The sequence below is a fragment of the Leiobunum rupestre genome, chromosome 2, assembly GCF_980474605.1.
Source record: "Leiobunum rupestre chromosome 2, qqLeiRupe1.1.hap1, whole genome shotgun sequence".
Lineage (NCBI taxonomy): Eukaryota > Metazoa > Arthropoda > Arachnida > Opiliones > Sclerosomatidae > Leiobunum > Leiobunum rupestre.
The window spans coordinates 86,300,688-86,324,928 of NC_143385.1; the positions used below are offsets into that span (position 1 = coordinate 86,300,688).

The 24,241-nt window shown below is 38.6% G+C and overlaps 2 protein-coding genes across 4 annotated transcripts; both read left to right on the forward strand.

Annotated features, from left to right (window-relative positions):
• The first annotated feature begins 2,633 nt into the window (after positions 1 to 2,633).
• LOC149960222 (tudor domain-containing protein 1-like) lies at positions 2,634 to 11,980 on the forward strand. 3 transcript variants are annotated; one of them, XM_090166596.1, is made up of 4 exons: positions 2,634 to 2,719; positions 3,385 to 5,309; positions 9,167 to 9,240; positions 10,755 to 11,979. In XM_090166596.1, exons 2-4 carry the CDS (start codon positions 3,416 to 3,418, stop codon positions 11,646 to 11,648), a joined length of 2,862 nt encoding a protein of 953 aa, XP_090022722.1. In that variant the 5' UTR covers positions 2,634 to 2,719; positions 3,385 to 3,415; the 3' UTR covers positions 11,649 to 11,979. The 3 variants fall into 3 exon arrangements, with proteins under 3 accessions (XP_090022722.1, XP_090022723.1, XP_090022724.1); XM_090166597.1 differs by having other exon boundaries at positions 2,637 to 2,761; positions 10,755 to 11,980; XM_090166598.1 differs by lacking the exon at positions 2,634 to 2,719 and adding an exon at positions 2,960 to 3,099 and having other exon boundaries at positions 10,755 to 11,980.
• Positions 11,981 to 22,528: 10,548 nt separating this feature from the next.
• Positions 22,529 to 24,017, forward strand: LOC149960223 (G2/mitotic-specific cyclin-B-like). Its single transcript, XM_090166599.1, has 3 exons — positions 22,529 to 22,614; positions 22,686 to 23,235; positions 23,307 to 24,017. The coding sequence occupies exons 2-3, from the start codon at positions 22,708 to 22,710 to the stop codon at positions 23,976 to 23,978; spliced, it is 1,200 nt and encodes a 399-aa protein (XP_090022725.1). The 5' UTR covers positions 22,529 to 22,614; positions 22,686 to 22,707; the 3' UTR covers positions 23,979 to 24,017.
• The last annotated feature ends 224 nt before the right edge of the window (positions 24,018 to 24,241 follow it).

Consider the following 24,241-nt stretch of genomic DNA (forward strand, 5'->3'; position numbering starts at 1 on the left):
TAGGCGTTGTTGTTAGGCTAGTGTCGCCGCTACCCCAACGCCACCATCGTTATTTAGAGGCAACTCTCGTCCACAAGGGAATTCGGACTGAAAAAACGTGTTCACTTCGCGCTGCTCTCCCGACATTTTACTCGGTCGCCCCGCGAGTCGTGACCAATTTTTGCCCGTTATTTACGGTGTCAAGAGAAAAACTGCGGAAGAGAGCGCGAAACGTTCGCCTCCTAAAGAAGGGGGATCAAAAAGGGGGGGGGGGGTTGCTGCATGTTTGTGGATTACTATCGCGGATTTTCTCCACTTGCTGGTGTTTCGTAGCGGACACTCTGAAATCGGAGTTATAACGTTGGCATTGTAGTCCAGGTGTAAATGGTCTTAGGTTAAACTGAAAAGTAGTTTTATCTTCTCTTCGCGCTGTTGCAACGATAGGGGGACACTTCTTTACGGGTTTTCTACTCAACCGCCCCTTGCTATAATAGCGGGTAAGATCCTGATTCAGTGAGGACATAAAAATAATCATTCGCCACCAAACTAAAGGTCCCCTAAGCAGACCACTCAAAGATATAAGAGAAACGAAAACTGGTCTGGAGTATGGGTTTGAATTTATAATGATGTGTAGCTTATCCGAATGCATGTGTACTTTCTACTACTATGTTAATTGGCGAGAAAAGAATGAAATTTAAACACAGTTGAGGTTCTATAAGCTTTATATGCTTTAAAAATGAGAATTTGAGCCTTTTGAAGATTTCAACTGGAGGGGGCAATAACATTAGTTGCCCCTCTCACTCTCAGCAAAATTCTAGGGAGTTGCATTGCCCCCCCCCCCCCCCGGTTCCTACGCCCTTGATAATACACACCCTTTTTCTTAGGCGGAATTTTCTGAAATTATGGTCTGATATTCCTCGAATTATCTACTTGTATACCCTGTTTTACCAAAACGGCAAATTTCTGTCCGCAGTGCAGCTGGTCTACTCTTTTAATTGTTGGTATTAGATATTTATCCTACTGTAAGTTATTGTCATAGCAGGCGAAGTTTTGTATTACGGATTTAACTAGAAACGTTCACCACTAGTGGTGTGACCGAGCTACAGGTTCTCTAGCTAGACGATAACACCCGTCATCCAGACTACCAATGATATAATCAGGCTTAGATAATCTCTAGCTCCGTCACGCTACTAGCGGCGAAAGTTGTTTCTTAGCTCTATTACGTTACCTCCATCTCTAGATTTCTATTTAGCACACAACAGTTTCTAATCGTGTTTCCCACTGGGTGATCTTGACTGTTCTCGGAGCGTTCGTGATGATGTTTACACTCCACTGGCTATCCGCCACTGATCTCAGCAGTGGCGTCGCTAGGGTGTTTTAGGCGGCGCTGGAGCCACCTGAAAAATTTCTGAAGCGCCACCTAAAATTTCCGAAAAGCGCCTCCTAAAATTCAGAATTTTTCCAATTCACTTGGCGAAAAGTTTCTTCAAACTTAAAATGGGAATCGAAATTTTTCCTAGTCGGCCTCAATTCTTCAACTTTACAAACCGTTTAAGGATCCCCCCCCCTCCCCCATGTCACTCAATGAGACGCCCTGACCAGTGCTCATGGCTTAAGCGCCACCAGTTTTGAAATCCTGGTGACGCCACTGGATCTCAGAGCAGCTTGTGATGAGATTACACAGGCGACTCGCTCCAGCAAAAGAGCAGCTGAAAGTAGATGAGACATATTCGTAGGATCAAGAGATCTTAAGCGGGTTTTAATGTTGCTCCTTAACGACCTCCATTGGGCAACTTGATCTCCGGCAGCTTTCGGGCGCTCTCAAATTGTTGTCGTCTTTCTCTAGGGAACTTACTCGGTCTCGGAATTTCTGAGCGCTCTCAAAGTTTCCCAGTGGAAATCGTAATGAAATCCCACGAGCTTTACTAATTCATGTTTCAGCAATATGAATCAAGAGATGACGCCATGTTTGCGGCTTTCGCCTCCTAGACGCCATGACATGGTCGCATCAGCTTGTTCTTTATGAATTTTAAGGTTTTAAAAAACTGTGTATAATTGATGGACAAAAAAGGGCAATGGACCATTTACGCTCCGAATTGAGTAAAAAATAAAAGGCTAGTAATGACCCGCTGCCATAATCATGTTAGTCCGCATTCAGGGTTGCCACAAAATTTTGAGATTCAAATTCCCTGACCATTTTAATAGATTTTCCTTGACTTTTTAAGGTAAAATGTTTTATTTTATATTTTAATTTTATCAGAAGTTAAAAAATTTAAACGGCCTTATATTTTAGTAAAAAGGTTATTGCAATGTTGAAAAAATTAGCCAAACTTTCAAGGAAATATTGATAATCATAGAGTTTGTCGTAAACTTACCGTCATAGAGTGTCAAGATAAAATAAAATTCACTGACTTTTCCCTGAATTTTTACAAATTCTTAAAATTCGCTGACTTTTTCCTGAATTTTTACAAATTCTTAAAATACCCTGACGTTTGGCAACCCTGGCATTGTATTTCCGATGACCGGTGGTTTGGTGAAAGCTGAAATTAAATTATGTTTGTCGCGAGTCCTCCGTTATCTCAAAAGTATTTGTTTAAATAATTTGACAGAATCAGTTATATTTTTGTCAGCTTCAGTTGTAATTTAAAATACTTTTAAATAGAGAGCATTTTATGAGTGTGTGATTGTATGAGCAGTTGAAAACAGATGTCTGTGGCTGAAAACGTACTTGTGTGTCAAGGTTGTTTAAACTCTACTATCGTTACATCAAGAATGCATTTAGGTACCAAGCAAACTTTGTAAAATCATGCACTAACTGTAAGTACGTACTAAGAATATAATACCGTACCCGTTTACGTTGTAGAGTAAATTGAACCGCTTATTAGGTCACAAAAAAGTGACCTAGATGGCTAAGTCGGGGTTTAGAAACAGCCCCATATTCTTATTCACGTTCACATGAATGCTTAATTCAGTTTAATACTGCATTTAAAACTAGCATTTTTAAACGGTTTTAATGCTGGTTTATTCAAAGGAGTTCACACTAGCCTTGGAAAAAACTTAAATTAATGAAGATGGTTTATTTGCATTTCATAATAAAGGAGGATACACGACGACGAAGTGGTTAGAATGGACTACAGTTCAATAGGCTTTTAACCATTGTTGTAGTATCGCCCAATCTCCTCATCATTCTTCGTGTACTCTGGTTTACCACAGAAATACGTCTTTATCGCGTTCCTTCACAAAACCAGGCGGCCAACGGGCCAAACAGGGTTTGCAACTCGTTTTGATGACTGAAATAGCTAAATAACTAGTTTCTTGTTAAGTTTTATCTTGGTATTCGGATGCATTCTAGCGCTACACCGAAGCTTTTATAAAGAAGTTAATACATGGTTTTCATCATTTTAGATATCGCATAAAGACTTAAAACACACTGAAAATGGATACAGGTGAAACGTACTACGATAAAATGAGGGTAACCCATTTGTTGGAGGAAGGACCCTTATTATATCTGTTTATTCAGTTTGACACCACGATTGCCAACGAAATAAAGAACATTTTGAAGCAAGTTGGACCATCTTTCGCACCCATCAAGCGTGACGACATAGTTATAAATAATCTGGTTTTGTTCAAGGATAAGTTCGAATTCTCCCGTGCCAAAGTCGTGGGACGAACTGCGGGTGACAAAATAACGCTCCATTTCATTGACTTTGGCTATACGAAAGACGTAAGCCTATCTAATATCGGGACTTTGAAAGGTTTTACCCTCATGGGGGTTCCTGACCAGGCTAAGAAATGCATTTCGGCCGATGTAACCTTGAACAACCGGGTCCCGAATACCAGAGATCGGGTCGTCAACGCGTTCAAAAGAACCGTCTGGATGAAGCCTTACATATCCTGCCAAATCGTCGAAGAGGGAAAAGTTCCCAAAGTTAAACTTTACTACATGTGGAAATCGGTAGAGAGTATACTAAGAGAAATTGGATACTCAGAGTTTATCTATAAAGAAAAGTCCACCAAAAGTGACTCTCTATCGTTGAAGAAATTCAGTTCTGATATACCCACCAGATTTGACTCTCGAAGCAATGACCGAAAATGTAAGGACAAGACTTCGGTTATCGCAATGGAAAAATATACTATCGGAACAACATCACCCGACCTTCGCGACGAGGTACAGGATGTGGTGCATTTTCCGGGCTCGTACAGAGAACTTATCCTGAAAACGGACACAGAATATCTCGCGTCCATTTGCCATCTTCAGACGGACAAGGATACGTTTTACATTCAATTGAGAGAAACTAAATACCAGAGACAGAACATTTTGCAAACGGTGGAAGGCTTAAGTCCGGAAACGTTTCTGGGCCATTTGGAGACAGTCAAACCGGGAAATCCATGTCTCGTTAAAGGCGCTAAACCTGGAACTTACGAACGAGGTTTGATTAAAGCTTGTTACGGAAGTTTTCACGAAGTCCATATGGTCGACATTGGTCGCGTAAATTTGGTAACGCAGACGGATCTTTACCTTTTACCACCAGTCCTTTTGAAATGGGAAATGCAAGCCATTCCATGTTCTTTAGAAGACAAAAACGATATCAATCTGCTGAAAAGTTTAAAGACAGACGCGACGTTGCATTACCGAATCCTACGACGTAAACGCGATCTGTACGTCGTTGGGTTATTTCACTACTCTGTAGATCTGATGGGCGTCTTGCGATGGTTAACAGTCAAAAATTGGCCCGAAGAAAATGACTTGCGAAGAAGCGTCGAGGCAATACCGCTCGCGAAAGTTCGAAAAATAGAACGCGTAATAGTCCGAGCTGCTAAGTTTGGCAGAATTTATCACTGCCAACTCGCTACTCCAGATATCAAAGTTAAGTTAGCGGAGATGGCTTCCAAATTGGACGTTTTCTACACCGTCTGTCGTACTACCCACGTCGTACCATCGATCGGCGACTATGTTTCCGTTTTTAGGGTCTTCGACGGGCATTACTACCGTGGCGAGGTGTTGAACGTGATGAAAGACGATGCGGAGGTGTTATTCTTGGACTCCGGCCATCTTGAGAACGTCACTTTTCCGAACGTATTCGCTCTGCAGCCAACCTTCGCCAGCAGGCCGAGATTCTCAATCGAGTGCGTTCTGTTGAACGATACTGTCAATGGTGGCATGGAAGAAACGTTGCCCAAAGCCTTACGTTCGCGCGAGTTGGAGATCCAAATACTGGGTGTAGTGAACGGAATCTACCAGGCAACCTTAACCGACAACGAAGTAAATAGGGACATCAAAGACTTCTTGTTTCAATGCGAGACTAGACGTCGTCCTAACGATTTTGAAGGTTAGTAGTCGTTTAATTTTACCGCGCCTGATTTGGAGTCGTTTTGGGGATATTTTCATGTCGATTTCAAGATATTTTCATGTCGATTTCAAGATATTTTCATGTCGATTTCAAGATATTTTCTTGTCGATTTCAAGATATTTTCTTGTCGATTTCAAGATATTTTCATGTCGATTTCAAGATATTTTCATGTCGATTTCAAGATATTTTCATGTCGATTTCAAGATAATTTCATGTCGATTTCAAGATATTTTCATGTCGATTTCAAGATATTTTCATGACGATTTCAAGATATTTTCATGTCGATTTCAAGATATTTTCATGTCGATTTCAAGATATTTTCATGTCGATTTCAAGATATTTTCATGTCGATTTCAAGATATTTTTATGTCGATTTCAAGATATTTTCATGTCGATTTCAAGATATTTTTAGAGGTGTGCAAATACAATTTTTTGGGGATCGATTCAAATATCAAATATTATTTTTCAAGGCACGTCAAATACCAAATCGAATATTTATAACGTCAAATAATTTGGTCGAATATTTTTATAGCAAAATTTTAAGCCTGTTAACTGATCAAATACCAAATAGTATTTCGAATACCAAATAATTCGACGTATCTGGTTTTGAAATAACCAAATAGTTTGCTTATTTGTCAAAAAAATAAAAAAGTAATTGAAATCACTGTTCATTTTACTTGCAATAGTAATATACTAAACCAAATGTATAATTTCTATTTTATATTATTTTATTTAATAAATTTAAACTATAAAACTAAACTTTTTCAAAGAAAACTTTTACAAACAAAATTTAAAATACACATTTTTAAAGTTTAACTACCCCAGGTCCAAGTCAGCTAGCGACTTGTACTCTTTAGTAGTAAAAACGCGAACAAGTAAAGAGACCAAGAAGTGGGGGATAAAACTAAGCTAACTACAATTAAAATCAGAGGATCTGCTATATTTTTCATGCTTTGCAAACACTTCATTAAAATCTCGAGTTTTTAAATATATGTAAAACACGAAGGAGCAGATCTTTTATTACAAATAAAAAAATAATATTTAATTTAATAATTAATAATAATTTTAAACCAATAAGTTACTTACTTCAACCTTTCTCCCAGTTATTAGTTTTGTTTTGAACTTGGTTTACGTTTTAGTTTTACTTTGCTATTCTAGAAAATTCCATAACAAAGAACAAGCGAATAATCTAGCCGATAGGCGCTAGAATAAACAGCTTCTGCCTTTCGCTAAGAAGTTTTAATACACACGGTATGAATAATGGCCGTGCAAGTTACTCTTTATATGGTCCTTGCCGCTGTGGCCTAAAGAGAGGTGCCAGAAATAAGCACTAGTTCGGAAATTTAACAGCGTTTTCCTCTGATGGCCTTGAAACTCAACAAATTAGAAAAAGACCCGCGGTTATTCGACCAGTTTGCAAACTATTTGAAAATACCAAATACTTTTTTCCTATCTTTTCGAATATACGACTATTTGATCAAGAAAAACGAATATTCGCGAACTTTCCCAAGTGCTATTCGATTTGGTATTCGATCGAATTATTTGGTCTAACCAAATATTTTGCACGCCCTTAGATATTTTGAGATCGTTTTGAGCATATTTATAGGTATTGTTTTTGGATACTTGGAGTCAATTTCCATGTCGATTTGAGGATATTTTTTGGATACTTTGAGTCCATTTTTAGGTCGTTTTTAAGTTAGTTTTATGTAATTTTTTGGATTTTTTTGGAAATTTTTAGGTTATTTTTAGGTACTCTTTAGGATATTTTTAGGAACTTTTTAGGATATTTTTGGGTAATAAAGGTTTATTTGCTCGGGTAATATCCAATAACTCCTCGGAATACATATGTTAGTTCGTATGCGTGTTAACATTAATAGGTCTTTCTATAAAGTAACGTGAGGATCTGGTTCAATGTGGCACGTAAACAATACTAATAAAGCTCTGTCTTATGAGCAATATTATACATATTTCGACTTTTGGCGATAGCGGTTTCCATAAAATACGGGAGATCACGTTTAAATAATTTTTCTACGTCACTAGCTATAATTATTGAAGATAGAGAGCACGCGCTGGAGTCGGTAAAGATTTTGGAATTTGATGTCCACGTGCGAAACGCGCGTGTAAAGAAAGTTTGAAAACTCTGAAGCTCGTGACGCGGAGAGAAATATTTTATACTTTTGTATTGTTTTATTCTATGGAAACACCTATTATTTAATTGTAATAAGTGTGTTTTTACTAGGAGCAACAAACACAGCACCCCACACAAGGAGAACGCAACCCGTCCGATGTTGTGCATTTTCTTGTGTACATTTTTCATTGGTAAGACGCTTTAGCGCCTGCTGCCGTCGTAAGGGGAAAATTCGGAAATTGTCTTCCCCCTTTCCGTAAAACGTTCAGCGTAAAGGTTCCTCCAATGAAATTTGTACACAACACTGCGTTAGTGTGTTTTAAGGTTAGCTGCGTTCTCCTCAGTGTTAGAAATAAGGCACTATCACAAGCCAGTTTTAAAATTAACTGGGTTAGTTTAAAAATTAAATGCTTAGGGTGTTAGTGGCCCTGGTAACCACTTAATTAATTCACAAGTTTTTTTCCTTCAAGATTTTAGTTAATTAAAAAATTCTATATTAATCCCTAAAATTGTTTGATCTTTGCTTCTATGCTGTGTGCTTGGCCTTGTGTCAATTGTGTGTATGTGTGGGTGACTGGGTGTCGTGAGTCTCTCCACTCGACACTCTATTTGACCATAAATGATGAAAGCCTGATTTTGAAGGTTAAAAATGGTAAGTGGCCAGTGGCCAGTTTTTTAATTAAATTACCTAGGCTCTACTGGCCACAGGTCCAGTTTAAAAAAATTCCTTATTTCTCAGCCTGGTTCTCCTTGTGTTTGTTGCTCCTAGGTTTCAACACGGCCAACTTTGATCACGCGCTGTTAGCGCTACAGCGGCCAACACATTCGTCGAAATTCCGCGAGCAAGGATTTTCTCCCTATAAACTATACTATAACGTGTAGGAGTTCAGCGCCACTCTCGGTTTTTATATTGGCTTCAATGTAAAAGCTATTCTAAAAATAATAATCTGCTAGGGGCGCTCACGTCATACACATCTTTTGCTCACAGGTTAACACAGAAACGTCAACAAATGAGATGGCCGCTGTAGCGCGAGAGATCAAAGTTGGCCGTGGTTTCAATAGCCGCGCTGCCATATCTCGGCTGGTACTTTTCGCAATAAAAGGAAGCCTAAACTTACGTCACAGTTGAACGTTTGACGTCAGAGTCATCGTCTGCTTTTTCCCCAACTGCGTAGGCGTCGGTAAGTATTGAAACTCGCAAATATAGGCTGGTGTATCCATAAAATAAAACAAAAAGTGGAAAAAATGTTTTTCTCCGCGTAGTGGCACGCTCGTTTTTCACGAGGATTTAAAAATTAAAAATCTTCATCGACTCCAGCGTGTGCTTTCTATCTTCAATAGAAATAACATTTACGTTGGACCTTCCGTATTTTATAGAAATGATTGGTTTATTTTTGGGTTTTATTTTAGTTTAAAATGAAGGTAATAGTCGCAATGCGAACTAGAAACGACGACACACGAGTTTGCGAAATGCGTTATAGATGTTCGTTTACTTAACCAATGACGCCAACAAACTATTTCAAAAGAAATGAAAGTGCGTGACTACGAATAATAACAAAACCCGGGACGAAAACACGCGACCAAATTTAAATCACAAAAAACATTTAAAAATTGTTATAAAGGGAAAAGGCATAATTCATTTCGTGGTGTCGTTAGATCACGACCTAGTTTACATAAAAAGTCTATTTATGCCATTTGTGTATTTCAGAGCGATCGGATGATTTAACCAAACGACGTGTTCGATTTTCCGAAGAACGCTCTCTAGTGGAGACATTTTCAAAGGTCAGATATCATGTGTTCTTTGATTGTAGGGCATCTCAAACTTCACGGGAAAGTAGGGTACAAATGCCGTTCCTTAACACCGGTGGTTCACGTTTAGTTCGGCCTGTTGACTTTATCCGTAGATAAATAATGCTTCATCTGTGTTATAACTTATAAACTAACTAATGTGTTTAAAAATACCGTAATTTATTTGGGCACTAGAATTAATAACCTACATTAGTTTTAGACTAGCATACGTCATAATGAATTTTTCTGTACACGAGGAAAAAGTTGTACTTGTCGAAGTTGAGAAACTAGTGTTTCCAACGGCTAACTTTTCAGCAGGGGTAAATCAATTATTTTTAAAAAATCATGGATTTAAATCGACAATTTGGCTGTCTAAAATGTCAAATCAATTATTTTTAATTATAAATTAAATCTAATTAAAATTAATTTGAAATGTTATTTACGTTATCGTCATACTCACATTATTTATCAACTTATAAAAAATCAATAAAAATCCGATTAAATCAATTAAGTCGGTATTGACTAAAATCTACAACCCAGCTGTTCAGGCTATACAGGTCGTAATTTTCAGATATTTGAATGTAATAAGTTAAATCAGGTTTATCTTTTATGTTTTCCCGGCTAGGCAATTTGATCTGAAATTGTATCTGTTTCATTATCCCAAGTAACCGATCTGAACTAATCCGCTTTAATTCATTTCACCAGATTCAGTGTGCTGAGCTGTTATCTGACTTATAATTTAATACTTATGTGATTTGGTAGAAGCAAATCTAAGTAAACAGTGATTTCAAATTTTGAAATGAATTAAATTGGAGGATGTGTAAAATAAGTTTCAGATTTAAACTATCTGGTTCACTTTTTCACTTTTACCAACTGATCTGATAGTATTCAAACGTAAATGATCTATCGCAAATATTCGTTGGAAGCACTAGTGGAAACCAAACTTTATATCGACTTAAACGCTTAATGATTTACGCAAGCCTTGTTTAATTTATTTGAGCCTACTAAATAACTAGTGGCGTTGGAATATGACGGTACAGGGGTACGTTCTACCCTCCTAGATTTCAGGCGGGGAAATAATCAATGTATTTGTACCCCCCCCCCCCCGAGATTACATTTTCCAAAACCCCCAGAAATAATAATTATATTGTTCATAATATAATAATATATTCATATAAATAAATTAAAAAAGTGATTTAATTAAATACTGAATTGATATTTGCTAAACACTGCTCTATTGTCGTAAAAATTACTAGCAAACATGCCATAGAAATTCATAATTTTCTCGAAGCGTCTGTGGGCTGGCAGTGTTCTTTAAAAGTCACCTTTTTGGGAAAATGCCGCTTATTTAAATTTGCAAACATTACATTAGACTAATCATGGAATGAAAACTTTTTTAAATTTTTTTCGTAAAAATACGGAAAATTTTACGGAAAAAAGACCTAGGTCATTTTCCGGAAATTTTCCCGACTTACAACACTATAAAATTTGCTAATATATGATTTTAGGACGAGGAAACTACATGTGGACCATGCGTCGTGGAGGATGATAAAGAAGCACTTTTGAAACACTTTGATGGCTCTGAAGATAAGTCCAAACCGAATTTCGAACCGAAGGAAGAAATAGACGAAGTAATTGATCTTATTGGTGGTTTGAAGCTGGAAGATAAAGGCGTTAGTAAGCCTCATTTCGTGAAAGATGGATTCTCGAAATTCCAAGAATGGGGGTTATCTGCCCTGGCTTCCGGTATGAAAAATGTTTTTAATTTTGCCCTTAACGAGAACATGGCGATAGAAAGTAGGATTGGCCTGAAATCCCAGCCCTTTGTTCCCTATGAACTAAACTCCGTCGAAAAGCCTGCTGCCCCTGTAGGCCATTCTAGAGAATCCAACATGAGCCCTAACACGTCCACCCATTCAAATCAACTCGTACCCGATATGAAAGTATTGGTGACCTACATTGCCAGCCCTATCGAGGTCTACGTGCAGCCATTGAATCTAAAATCCAATCTGAAATCGCTCATGGATGACCTTCAGCGCCACTATGCCGTTTATGAGGAGGCAAATACTCCATTTGAGTTACGGAACGGCACTGCTTGCGCGTTCAAGAACTTGGAAGATTCCATGTGGTATCGAGGGATAGTTCACGAGGTGCTGAACAACCGAGTCGTGGTCAGGTTCACCGACTTCGGAAGATTGCAACTGCTCCCTATATCTTCCATTAAACCCCTGGGTTTGAGATTCCAACTAGTTCTACCTCAGGTCATCAAGTTAACTTTGGTCAATCGAAGAGAATGGAGCCATTCTGACGTGGAAGAATTGAATCTCAAGTATTTGCTCAAAGATGTTCGCGTAAAAGAATTAAGTTTCCAAGGTGAATGCTATAAAACTGACGAAGTTTAAGGAGAGTTAAAGATTCACATATTTAGGCAAATTTGTCATAAGTAGGGCCATGGTAGTTTTTTCACCTATACAGTTATTTAGGTTATAATATGATCCTTCACATTTAACGTGCTTCGCCTAAGTAGATGACTGTTACATATGCTACACGATTGAATATATTGTTGTGTCACTAGTCATACTATATTTACTCAACTTCATCCAATTTTTTTCATAATTTCCATTCGCAATTTTTTTAACATTTTATGACGGAATTGCCGTACTTTTCATTAAAGAACTTTCCCCCATTACAAAGTTGGTTCTATCTTATAAAGCATGTAAGCTTAAATAAAGCTATTTCATTCTCGTTAAATAATAATTAATTATGTTTTATTTCATATCATATTATATTCACAAGTTCATTCAATTGTGCGCAAACAGAACAAAGACTATAACAGCATTTTATATATCACTTTTCAGCTTCTAAAGTTTAATGATTTTCCCTTTAAATCTTGTTCATGTACAAGACTTTTCTTAACATTTAAGCCACGGTCACACGACAGCTAAAACGCACTAACTAACTAGTTAGATACCTAATTGAGTCATCGTCTTATCAAAAGGAGGAGCGAAGAAACCTGTTGTAAACTCGGTTCGGCTGCGCTGGTTTCGGAATCAACACGAAGACGGTTTGGTGGTTAGTTATGAAGGATAAAGCATTTTGTAATTATATTTTTGTATTAGTATTTTGGACGATACTACAACCATGGTAAAAGACTTATTGCACTGCAGTCTATGCTTTAATACTTCGTCGTCGTGTATCCTACTTTATTAAAAAATACAAGCACGCAATAAAGATAAATACTAGTTGCTATGTAAGGCCGTGTTAACTTCTTCGAATAAACTAGCATCGTTTTCTATATTTAGTTTTAAACTCCGTATAGAACCACCCTCCTACGTATTGTAACCCGGCCAACTGAATTAATGGCTTTAAAAGTCGCACGATGAATATGCCTAAGGTGGTGCCTTGGGTATTAGCCTAGTTGATTATTGTTGATTATCATTTAGTCCGTCGTGTGACCTTGGCTTTTGTTTTCTCGAGGAAATAGATTTTCACGAAACCCTATAAGGTTTAGCCAAGAATATATTTATTTATATTGTCGGGAGGACTAACTTCGTAAGTTGAGACGATCCGCAAACACCAGGCTCGAATTTCCCCGAGAAGGCACGAGAAGGGAGAAGGTGAAATGTAACTGGAATGCGCTTCAACCGCGTCGGTAAACGTTTTAGTTTTATAGAACCAATGAGATACCGGGTTGATTTGATTTTTGTTAAGAGGGAATTAGTGTACCTTTCGAATTGGCAGAATGAGAGGGGTTGGGCTGAATGAGGGGGATGGGCAGCATGAGGTAGGATAGGTAGCATGAAGGGGATTGGCTGCATGAGGGGGTGGACAGCATGAGGTAGGATTGGCAGCATGAGGTAGGATTGGCCGCATGAGGGTATTGGCTGCATGAGGTGGGATTGGCTGCATGAGGTAGGATTGGCTGCATGAGGGGGATTGGCAGAAGGAGGGGGATGGGCAGCAACGCCAAAAATCATGAATGCTTCTCCTTAAAGGCCTAGGTTTTTTTCTGCCTGTCCCCCTTTAAATTAACTTAGTGGAGCACAAATACCCTGGTGGTAGGCCAACTGCTGAACATGTTGGCCTAATTTAAAGGGGGACAGGCAGAAGAAAACCTAGGGCTTTAAGTAGTAGTACAGTTTTGGTTTAACATATCTAACTTTCAATTAGACGTATTGTAAGGCCCAAAGTTGGCGCCAAGCCAATAGTGACTAAAACGCCCCCTATAACCTTAGTATAAAGGAGGGAGTAAAGCAGTAGCACGGCGCAGAACGTGGGCAGTTCCAGTGGGGAGTCCCCCTAAGTAGTTAGGTGCTTCCTCCTTGCAGAATCACCTTCAGACCATAGGATCTCTTGTTCGAGTATATTAAAAGTAATCCTAATTATTTCTAGTGGAATTTATTTATTTTACGGATACCCAGTGGTAGAAATTTAGTCCCTTACAGTATAACTTAATCACAAGTAGTCAATCTACCAACAAGTTAAGTTAAATATTGGTGAAGGCCTTTCACATGTCGAAGGCGGCTTTTCGAGATAAGATTTTCGCAATGAACTAATTCAAAATGAGCAACAGAGTGAAGAAGGCCGAAACGATACAGGAAACCGTAGTCGAGAGCAAGTGAATTACGCTTCTAAGTTTTAAAGCCATTAATTCATGTGGCTGGGTTACAATGCGTAGTAAGGTGGTGGGAAGTATACAAAATGAAAAAAAAATATTTGTTACTAATTGATATTGCGCAATTCCTCGTTTTCTTCTGGAATAATTATGACGTAGAAAGGAAATGGAGTTGTAGCTCATTAACAGAGGAACGTTTCTATCTCGGTCCTTCGTCCGTGTCTCCAGCTACTCGAATTGGTCTTATAATTCTGAGACACAATCCTCAAGAATAACGCTTCGAAGCGTTGCCTACGTATTTATAAAGGCTCGTGCACTGCAAAGTTCTTCAATTAATTTCTAGAGTTTTTATTACGACAATTCTGGCCACTAGATTCTCTCGTATTGGCAGCAAGTTGCCTACATCATTTCCACTTTCAATAATCAAAACCCATAAAACAAGTTTGCCAAGAAGGCGATAGTATTATTTCTTGCCCGTATTCCATTTAATCACGTAGCACATAATCATGAATTAATAATAAACCTTAAATTTCAGTGAAATATTACTTCTTGAAAACACCTATTTATTACTTCTGGCAATATCGGAAATTATTTAAATTATCGCAAAAAGCGTACTATGTAGTACGCGATTGAAATTATAGTTCGGAGAAAATCGAAGATGTATCGAAATGTACGATAAGAATAACACGATTGGCAACGCTTAACGAAGTAGAATTTCGCCCCACCAAAAAGGGGCTACAGGGAGCGTTGCGATATCTCTTTACAGAGAACGTTTGTCGTTCCGAGCAGATCGCCGTCTTTTATCGCGCCAAGCTGTCTCCATAACCCAGCAGGCGGCCCGACACAGCCAAGGTCCGTCAAGAAAAATACACTATTGCGACACAGCATGGTCATATAAAGAAAATGTGGGTTTTGTCAAAGGTAAAAACCCACGCTTTGGTACATGCTAACCTGCACACTTATTTATTACTTCTGGCCATAAACGGCTTCGATTATTATATTACTTGGGTTTGACGAATTTTGCGAAGCCATGTGTTCTTTTTACTAGACTAAAGAAATTTAGTATCAAAGGGTGGACGCCAGGGCCAGAGGACCGTACCATTCTAAAAAAAGGCTAGGTTATTATTGTATTTTAAGGTATTGTAGGAGAAACGGATGAAATCTGGAGCTTCAGTAATTAGAGAGCTAAGTAGCAGGGTAGCCAGAGGAACGCCAGCTATTTCGTCGAGAAGCTTTCGGTTTCTTTTACCCTAAGCTCAGTTGCCACTCCTAAAAGGGCGATGGCACTTTGTAGGTTAGGCCATTATTGGTATAAAACATTTTTTTCTGTAGGTAAAAGCATTGCTAACGTACTGTGTATATGTGTTGGCGACATTACGCTAATGGAAGCAGTCTTCATATAGTCTACGTTGATTTGAAAACCGCTCTATCGGCGTATCTTAGGAAATATACACCCGTATTCTGCGCTTAAGGTAAGTTGAACGTCATCTTGACTAAGAGCTTTCATTGGGCGGAACGCTGACGACCCCCGCGTTTCACCCCTCTTGACTAAGATACCTGATTAGCGGGATCAGATAGAGTGACGTAAATCACAACTTCCGTCATGTTTTCCATAGACTCTCAACAGTACTCAAAAGTTTGAAATTTATTTAGTCTTTGCTATTTTCCCCATTATTTCCCAAAATGCCTCGTGCTGGAGCAGTTGCTGTTATAGATGCAGCTGTTGCGAAATTAGGCTTAGCGGATAACGAAATTTATAGGAGGCAGCGACGAGATCCGTTCGTACTTCCGAATAGAGAGTTTTTAGCACAATATCGAGTGCCGAAAGACGATGTAAGTAACTTGTGAGAAATATTAAAGAATTGGACAAGCAGTATGTTGAACAGGATGTTCTAGCTGCTCTGATGTTTTATGGTTCTGGTTTGTTTCAACGAGTAGTAGCAAGTAGCTACGAAAAAGGGATGAGCCAACCATCTGTTAGTATGGCAACCGAAAGAGTAAGTGAAGCCATTATAGCTAGAATGTGTGCATTTCCCACACAACCAGAGTACGCTGAAGACACCAAGGTACGTGCAAATGACTTTATTCAACATATAATACACTAATTCTGATTTTTACTTTTCAGAGGTCATTCTTGAGTAGGTGCGTTGAACTGTACACATGTCAATTATTCCATCAGTGTACAAATAGTCTGCGATAATCATCTGAAAATTACCAACCTTGTTGCTGGCTGGCCAGGCTGCATCCATGACTCATTTATTTGGTGTCACTCGGGTATGTTCTGAGATTTCGTGCATAATAGAATGCCTGTGGGATATCTGCTGGGTGATGCGACCCTGCGTTATGACTCCATTTCTAAACCCTAACACTCCAAACGAGGTTGAATTTAACATACGCGACAAGCGAGGTATTCCATAACTTTCGCCAAAATAGTTCCCAAACGTTTATGTCATTTATTAAAGGGAGGTGTATGCCATCGTAGCAAGCAAATCCTGGATTTCTCCAACATCTCGACAAATATGCTTCTCGACTTCCACGAAGTCGTCCATCACACTGCCCAGCATTTGTTTCAGAGGAAGTTTCTTTGATGGTGGCTCTGGAAGTAGGAAATGGTTAAGCTTCAAGTGGAAGTTTCCCTACCTCCAACTGATGAAGGCCAAGCAGCCAGAAACTGATTTGAGAAAAGTGTTCTCAAATCAGTCTTGTAGGGGTTATTAATATCGTTTCCTCTTAGCAGGTAGTTCTCATGAACAAATGGCAATAGATATTTGTTAATAATGGATTTCAACCTACTAGTAGACGCTGCTTTATTCATTGGAAGAGGACTTGGAATCGTCTCCATCGTGATCAAAGAAAATATATGCAATGGAGCTCTAATGACTTTCTTCACCTTGTTCGTTCAAAGCCGTATCAGCATTAAACAAATCCAGGAAGTTGGTGACTGAATAACCATCGCTGCCCCCGGATAAATATGTTTTGTCAATTAAGTACTGTACATTCGAAGTGTAGGGAAAAACGTCAACTCTAATACGTACCGAGTGGCGAAATCCCCAAACTGCGCAGGGACGGTGGTACTACTTTGAAAGACATTATAATATTACAAGGTGTTCAGATCGTTTGGAGAAAGATATTTCTAGTCATTGCTGTGCGTTATTCATTGAAAGAATGGGTTTTGTGGGGGTATGTTTTAAAAAAATGTTTCTATATTAATTTCTCGCATGTTTGTTATTTTCTTTAATTTGTTCCATTTCATTTTTACTTGGTATTTTATCATATTTTGATTCTGGAATATTGTGCATGTACACTGTTTTTTGACATCTGATATGTTTTTGGTTGGCTTTTTCAATGACTTAACCTATTGGTTTTAACATATGTTTTAATTTCGGTACTCATTGTTACATTTTGGGCTACCTAAGTAGCTAGCTATTTCATTGGAACTATGTATTGCTAAGCATGAATTGCATGTTGGTAACCTATTGTTAATTGGTATATTAGATTTTTAATTGTCGTACTCGTTACTTCCAGAAGGAACTGGTGTCTCTTGGGGAAGAGTGGAATCGTAACTCCCTGGTATCCCTTAATTTATATGTGACGTTAGTTACGAAAGGGCTAATGCGCTCCTCCGTTGGAATTAATTCAGGCACATCCGATGAAGATCGTCCATCTGTTTCTCGCAACTTCACAGTAACATTAGCAGCTTTGTCCTAATTTCTTCAGGCTGTCTGTGGTTTTGTCCAACTTCATTATCACAGTTGGTGATGATGTCCCATAATTCAGATTAAGCGGATGTCAGAGCCCCTCCATTATGGCTTCTCAATGCAGCAAACCCATCATCCTGCCTCTTCGATACAAGCAGGGTCGTTCATAGGTTTGCTGGTCCCCGGGGCTAAAAATACTAGCGGGCCCTTTGATTTGCATCCCCCTCGAGCCTGGATTTTTTTCCGTAGATCTCTAAATTTATTTTCGCAGGTCTTCCCCCCTTGATGTTTTTCTGTGGGCCCCCTTTCCATACCTCATGGGCCCTTTTCAGTCGGGCCCTGGGGATTCCCCCCCCCCCCCTCTGTACGGCCCTAGGTGCAAGTACTTCAATTTCTTCATGATTGTACGTTTTCGTTCTGGACTTAGGCCTCATAGATTTTTGTATTATCACAGCTCAACTAAATCAGCAAAACTAATCAAAGAAGAAAACTGTACGTCATACCTGCTTTATTATACCATAAATAGAAAGAAGAATCATTGTTTTATTTTAATATTGTATTTTATGCTTTTATAGTTGTATTCCTATGTTTTCATTGAATTAAATTAATGGTAATTGGATGAATATTAGCACCATTATTGTATGTAAATTCTAAATCCTATGAAAATTGCAATAAAACACATGCCGGCTGCAGCATGTGAAATTTCATGTGTTTAGAGACTTGCGGAAAATATTAAAGTTCGAGATGATTTGCAGTCAAATAACGTTTGTAGGTCACGCTGTAGATGGCAGTCAAATCAAGGTCAAATTACGTTTGTAGGTCACGCTGTAGATGGCAGTCAAATCAAGGTCAAATTACGTCACGGTGTAGATGGGAGTATTTGTTTTTGGTTTTTTTCTCCAAATAGATGGCACTTTATTATGAGCTTTGAGTTATGCACAAATAGATGGCAATGAAATATTTCTTCCAGCAAACGCGTAACATGTGACTTTGACTCACTCAGATCCCGCTAATCAACTCTCTTAATCAAGAGGGGTGAAACGCGGGGGTCGTCAGCGTTCCGCCCAATGAAAGCTCTTAGTCAAGATGACGTTCAACTTACCTTAAGCGCAGAATACGTGTGATAGACCTATTTGAAATAGGGCGGGGCGTGTTTCACGGCACAGCCGAATTTACATTTTTGCCCCTTCAAATTATTTCGGCCGCCATTGTGCAGTCATCGAGTTTTGGCGGTAGTAACGAGGGGTAAGACACTCTGCGAACTCGGTGTACACTGCCGTACCTTTGACAGTGCTAAATGGAACTCGCGAACTCTGGAAAATATGTACCTTTAACAGTGCTAAATGCACGAACTCGGTAGTAAGCGGAGTGAGGGATAAAATTGCAGGTCAGCTACGAAATTCAACTAAAACTGCGGGTAATTTCCTTTTTATAACCTTTAAATGAGCTTTAAATATAGGTTTAAGATTCACATTTTATAATAAAAATAATATTAGGCTTGTACATGGAAAGGAATTGTCTTATAACGAAAATATACATTTAAAGATCTTAAGCCTTTGACTCAATGGCTAACAACATCCTGGGTGGACCTATACAAAATGTTTTAACAACAACAACAAATAGTAACAGCATTATTTTCCCAATTTCTGGTTATTAAAATTGTATCTCAAGAGTACCAAATTTAACTGACGAAAAAATTAATAAATTTTATAAATCAAAAACAACCAAAAAGAGGCAGATAAGGAGAAGCTACAAATTTTTGGTAGAGCCCTACGTAACTAGCTCCTCTTTACTGGCCTGTATTCAAAGGTATGTAGGTGTATATTTGACTAATTACAAATTTACTTATCCAATGTTTTTTAAAGGGACAAAGATTGTAAAGTGCTTCAAAAGCAAAAAAAAAGTATTCGCCATACTCCGTTATCGCAGCTATGAAAATTCCGACGTAAGAAATTGTGGACAGCAATTTTGGATTCCCTGCAGGAAAAGCTGGGTTTTGAAATCATCTAATGGCATTGCTACGATTAATTCAAAATCTAAAGCTGAAAATTTTTGAAGAAGTCTTGTACAGATTTTCCCCAGCAATGGAATCGCCGTTAATAGTTCCTATTTTGTTAAATAATATTTAGGTTTTTCTCAGCGCCACGAGCCCGAATATGTTTTTTTTCGCATGTGGGCTTCAAAAAAAGCCAAAGCGCCTCCCGACTCCAGATATTAGGCTTTATTTCTTTTCAAAAAGTATTCACCAAGAGCGGTTATTTGCGAGTCCAAGTCGTAGCTTGAAAAGAGTGTCAGTGCCGAAAAAAGGTTTGGTTAGAAAATTTGCATCAAAGCAATAGGAAGTGTCATACTTATTTTGTATTATATTACTTATGTTAGAATGAATAATAATAATTTTAATTATGTATAGTAATATATTATATTTATGTCTTCAAAATAGCATTTGTACATTTTAAGTAATGAATTTTTTTAATTAAAAAGTATTGTATAATAAATTTATTAAGAAGCATTTTTACTCGTCACACTTATTTATTATTTCAAGCCATACACCATCCCCCCACTTCCAAACCGAGAAGTTATTCATTACTTCGTCAAACTTATTTTTTATTTCTTGCCATACACGGCTTGCCATACACGGCTTGCCCGGCCTATTTATTACTTAGTCACATTTCTTTATTACTTCTAGTCCTACACGTCTTCGAGCCATATTCCGCTCCCCCTTTTAAATACCCTGCTTTTGCTACATGCTAGCCTGCACACATATTTATTAATCCTGGCCATACACAGCTTGTGCAGTCGACATATTATTACTTCGTCACACTTATGTAGGATAGTTTGGATTATATTTAATAAAAATTTAAATATAATCCCCGCTTCTTCCCCCATGGTTTTAGCTGGAGTTAGCTCTCAAACATACCACAGAACTACACGAGTTACGTTACGTGGTTTTAGCTATCAAACACCTCAAATAGACAACCGAACTACACGAGTTACGTTACGTGGTTTTAGCTATCAAACATACCACAGAGCTACACGAGTTACGTTACGTGGTTTTAGCTATCAAACACCTCAAATAGACAACCGAACTACACGAGTTACGTTACGTGGTTTTAGTTCTCAAACCCGCGAACGGTGCGCGGTTTCTTGTGGGAGCGGCGGCGGCGGAGTTTCCCGATTAATTTTAAAGATCCCGCACACACAAAATTGGGAAACTAGCCCAAAATCTCGCACAAACAAAAATTGCTATATCTTCGATACAGCCCAAGCAAATTGCTGTTACCTGATAATTAAAGCAATGAACTACTAAGGCACTTTAGCTTTTGGTAGTGGTATGCAAGAAGGTAAATAGCCTTTTGAACGATAATTCGAATAAAATGAAGAAACTTATAGCAGTAAGAATATTTATCGTCGTACATAATAGCGTATTATGAACTTTAAACTTTACATAACTTTAAAAATTATGATAGAAGTAAACATTTTTCATTTGTCGTCGTACATTGTCCAACGCTTTTTTTCCGCAATAGCATTCCCAAAGTAGCCCAATTTTGGCGGGAAACCGCCCATCTAGCAACACTGCCGGCGGTGACTCATTTCCCCTTTCAATATTTCGTCCCCCCCGTAAAGGGGGCACGAAATAAAAATATGGTGTGGCAAAGTGGATTGTAGGGAAACCGGTCAATTAGGCGCCGCGACATTTTGGCGTCGTAATGTAAATTGATTGTGGATAGTTAGGTTAGGTCTCTAAATGACCTGCTTTGTAAAACTTTAAAATGATGACCGCGAAAATAACTAAATATATCCGTTATCGTTTCGTTAAAAACGGGCTTCACAGATAAAAATAGGAACCAAAAAGCGCCACAAGTACGCTCCGCTCTCGTGCGCCGTATCAGGAATATTTTGGTTCTCAGTAGGTGCGATTTAATGTTTGTTGCAGTCGCGTCTCCGGCTGCATCATTATTTCTTCGATTTTCGCTTTGTGAATTTGGCAAGTTACATTAAGACAAGTGGCGGCTCTATTATTTCCACCTGTATTATGAAAAGGCCCCTGTTATTAGAGATAGCCATGATTCTATCCGATTATTAAAAAAACGCCACTTCACTGGAGAGCGTGGTGCCATCTATTTATGGCAAAGGAAGCAAAAATTAAAAATAGCCAAATGATAACGTCATCATAGAGCCATTGTAGAGTATTATACTAAACATGTCGAAGGACAACCTTGTACAAAATAAAATACATTAAACTAGTAAAAAACCACTATTGTACAATAAAAGTTTATTTAAAAACTGCTACGGCCGTTTCGACGCCAAAGCTAGCGTCGTCGTTAGGCAAATTTACAATTTATTGTAAATTTGTTTTTTTACTAGTTTAATGTTTTAGAGTATTATAGTTAGACAGCTTATTTAGTGGACTTTAACCTAAATTATATGTCCCGTGTAAAAATATTGTTTAAAATTGCTGAAATTTATGTTATTGACCAATTTACAAACGGTCCAATCAACGTGAAGGGTACCTATAAGTACCGCTTTTTCATTTCGATGCTAGAAAAAGAGCTACTTCACGTTGAACCACCACTTGCTTTAAACAAGAAATTAGATGAATTTGGTTTAAGTGGTTTTTAATAATCCCTTAACCGCCAATCACGTTGTTAATACATTCCGCCTTCTCAAACGCGAGAGGCGACTATGATATTCCAGTGGAATCCAAGTATTCATGGGTAAAATAAGTTCACGGTATCCCAAAGCGTCGCCTCCAAGGGGCTATTTTGGCAACTTACGTTTTTACCAAAATCATTTCCCGCAATCTACCAACTCGTAGAGAAAGTGTATCCGTTCGTAACACACATATTTATTTAGTCAAGATTTCTTAGACTATAGACTTCAAAAAACTGAAGGCAATATTTTCACTTTGTTTTTAACAAAAAAGCCAAGAAGATAATTGAATGACGTAATTTGATATCTTTAGATCAAAGCGTATTAAAAGGCTGTGATTTAGTGACGGAGTATTAGTCTCTTGTTTGCTATCACGCTGATCCACGGTTGACCACGGCGAGAACTGTAAGTATAGAAACTTAGTAACATTGAAAGTCTGTTTTGTAACCAATTTTTGCGTTCTTATTTTTCTCAAGTTTGCGATTCTGGTTGAGTGAAATGGCTCTTACAATGCGTCCACCCAATGAGAAGGAAAATGTATCCGGCCTGGTCGTATTGGGGAAAGGTGTTGATGTTCAGAAAAGGCCAGCTTTGAAGTGCATCGTCAACGAAAAGTCTCCTAAAAAGAATGGGGTTAAAAGGTCGAACAGCCTTCGTTCTCGAGTCTTAGTGAAAGAAGCGACCAAAGCTTGTCGTGCTCAGAAAAACGCAATCTTCGAAGATCAAACCGATACCTTAAAAAATATTACGACCGGGACATCCCACGAGACAAATTCAGGCGTCACTACGGTTCTTGAAGAACCTGAAACAAAAATCCGTTCCTTCTCCTCTAGACAGCTTCCGGACAATATCGAAGACATCGACAGCGACAGTACCGACATTATGTTATGCACGCAGTACGCGTTCGACGTATACGAGTACTTGAAAGAAAGGGAATGTGATCTAGAAATTGGCGAGTTCTACATGGTACACCAGGAGTACGTGACTGTACGTATGAGGAATGTACTGGTGGACTGGATAGTGGAGGTAAGAACTTCACAAAGTAATACCGACGCTACGCCTAATTACCTACCTGACCTTTTTTTCCTCGTTCACAGGTTCACGATCGATTTGCGTTAATGATCGAGACTCTGTATTTGAGCGTGGCTATTATCGACCGCTTTCTCCAAAAGGAGGTGATCGCCAAAGATCGGTTTCAGTTGCTTGGCATCACGGCTCTGCTCGTGGCGGCGAAGTACGAGGAGATGTACTACCCGCCGGTTGATGAACTAGTGTTCATCACCGACAAGGCGTATACCAAGAAACAAGTACTGGAAATGGAGATAAGCGTTCTCGCTGCTCTGGACTTCAAGGTTGGACGACCTTTACCCATCCATTTCTTACGGCGAATCTCGAGGGCGGCCAGAACAGACCAGAGAACTCACGCCACGGCTAAGTACTACATGGAGCTCTCCTTAATTAACAGGAATCTCGTCTCGTACAGTCCTTCTATAATCGCCGCGGCGGCCTTCTACGTGGCTAAAACAGTAGTTGGTGAGGATGGTACTTGGAACGAGCAACTTGTCTATTACTCCGGGTATGAAGAAGCTGAATTAATGCCTGTGGTTCAAAGGCTTTGCGTTTTCCTCTTGATCCTCGATAGTAACAAGAACAAAGCTATAACTCGTAAGTACTCTGACAAGAAGAGAATGCGCGTCAGCAACTCCACCGAACTGTATTTATCGACAATTCGCCGTATTGCGAGATTAAAAATATTTAATAAATTTTAAAAAATGTGACCTTGTTTTTGAAATAAACTGTTACTTTTACGATTTGTTGTTTTTTATCCTAAGTATAGGTTTGAACCTGAATTTTAACAGTACGCTAATGTCATAATTTCTATCGTTGCCAGTCTAGTGTACCTGAATCGTCAGATGAAAGTCGTCTTTGACTGCTTGGCCAGCCTAATGTATTAGTTTCAATTGGTTGAACAACTGTATAACTGAAAAGTCTTCATCTCTCACATTTAACACGTTCACTGTCTTATGACCCA

Bases quoted from the DNA above. Each gene is read 5' to 3' on its own strand.
- LOC149960222 (XM_090166596.1), top strand. From the start codon at position 3,416: ATGGATACAGGTGAAACGTACTACGATAAAATGAGGGTAACCCATTTG. The intron at 5,310-9,166 runs GTTAGTAGTCGT...TGTGTATTTCAG, and splicing joins TCGTCCTAACGATTTTGAAG to AGCGATCGGATGATTTAACC. The intron at 9,241-10,754 runs GTCAGATATCAT...ATATGATTTTAG, and splicing joins TAGTGGAGACATTTTCAAAG to GACGAGGAAACTACATGTGG.
- LOC149960223 (XM_090166599.1), top strand. From the start codon at position 22,708: ATGGCTCTTACAATGCGTCCACCCAATGAGAAGGAAAATGTATCCGGC. The intron at 23,236-23,306 runs GTAAGAACTTCA...CCTCGTTCACAG, and splicing joins TGGTGGACTGGATAGTGGAG to GTTCACGATCGATTTGCGTT.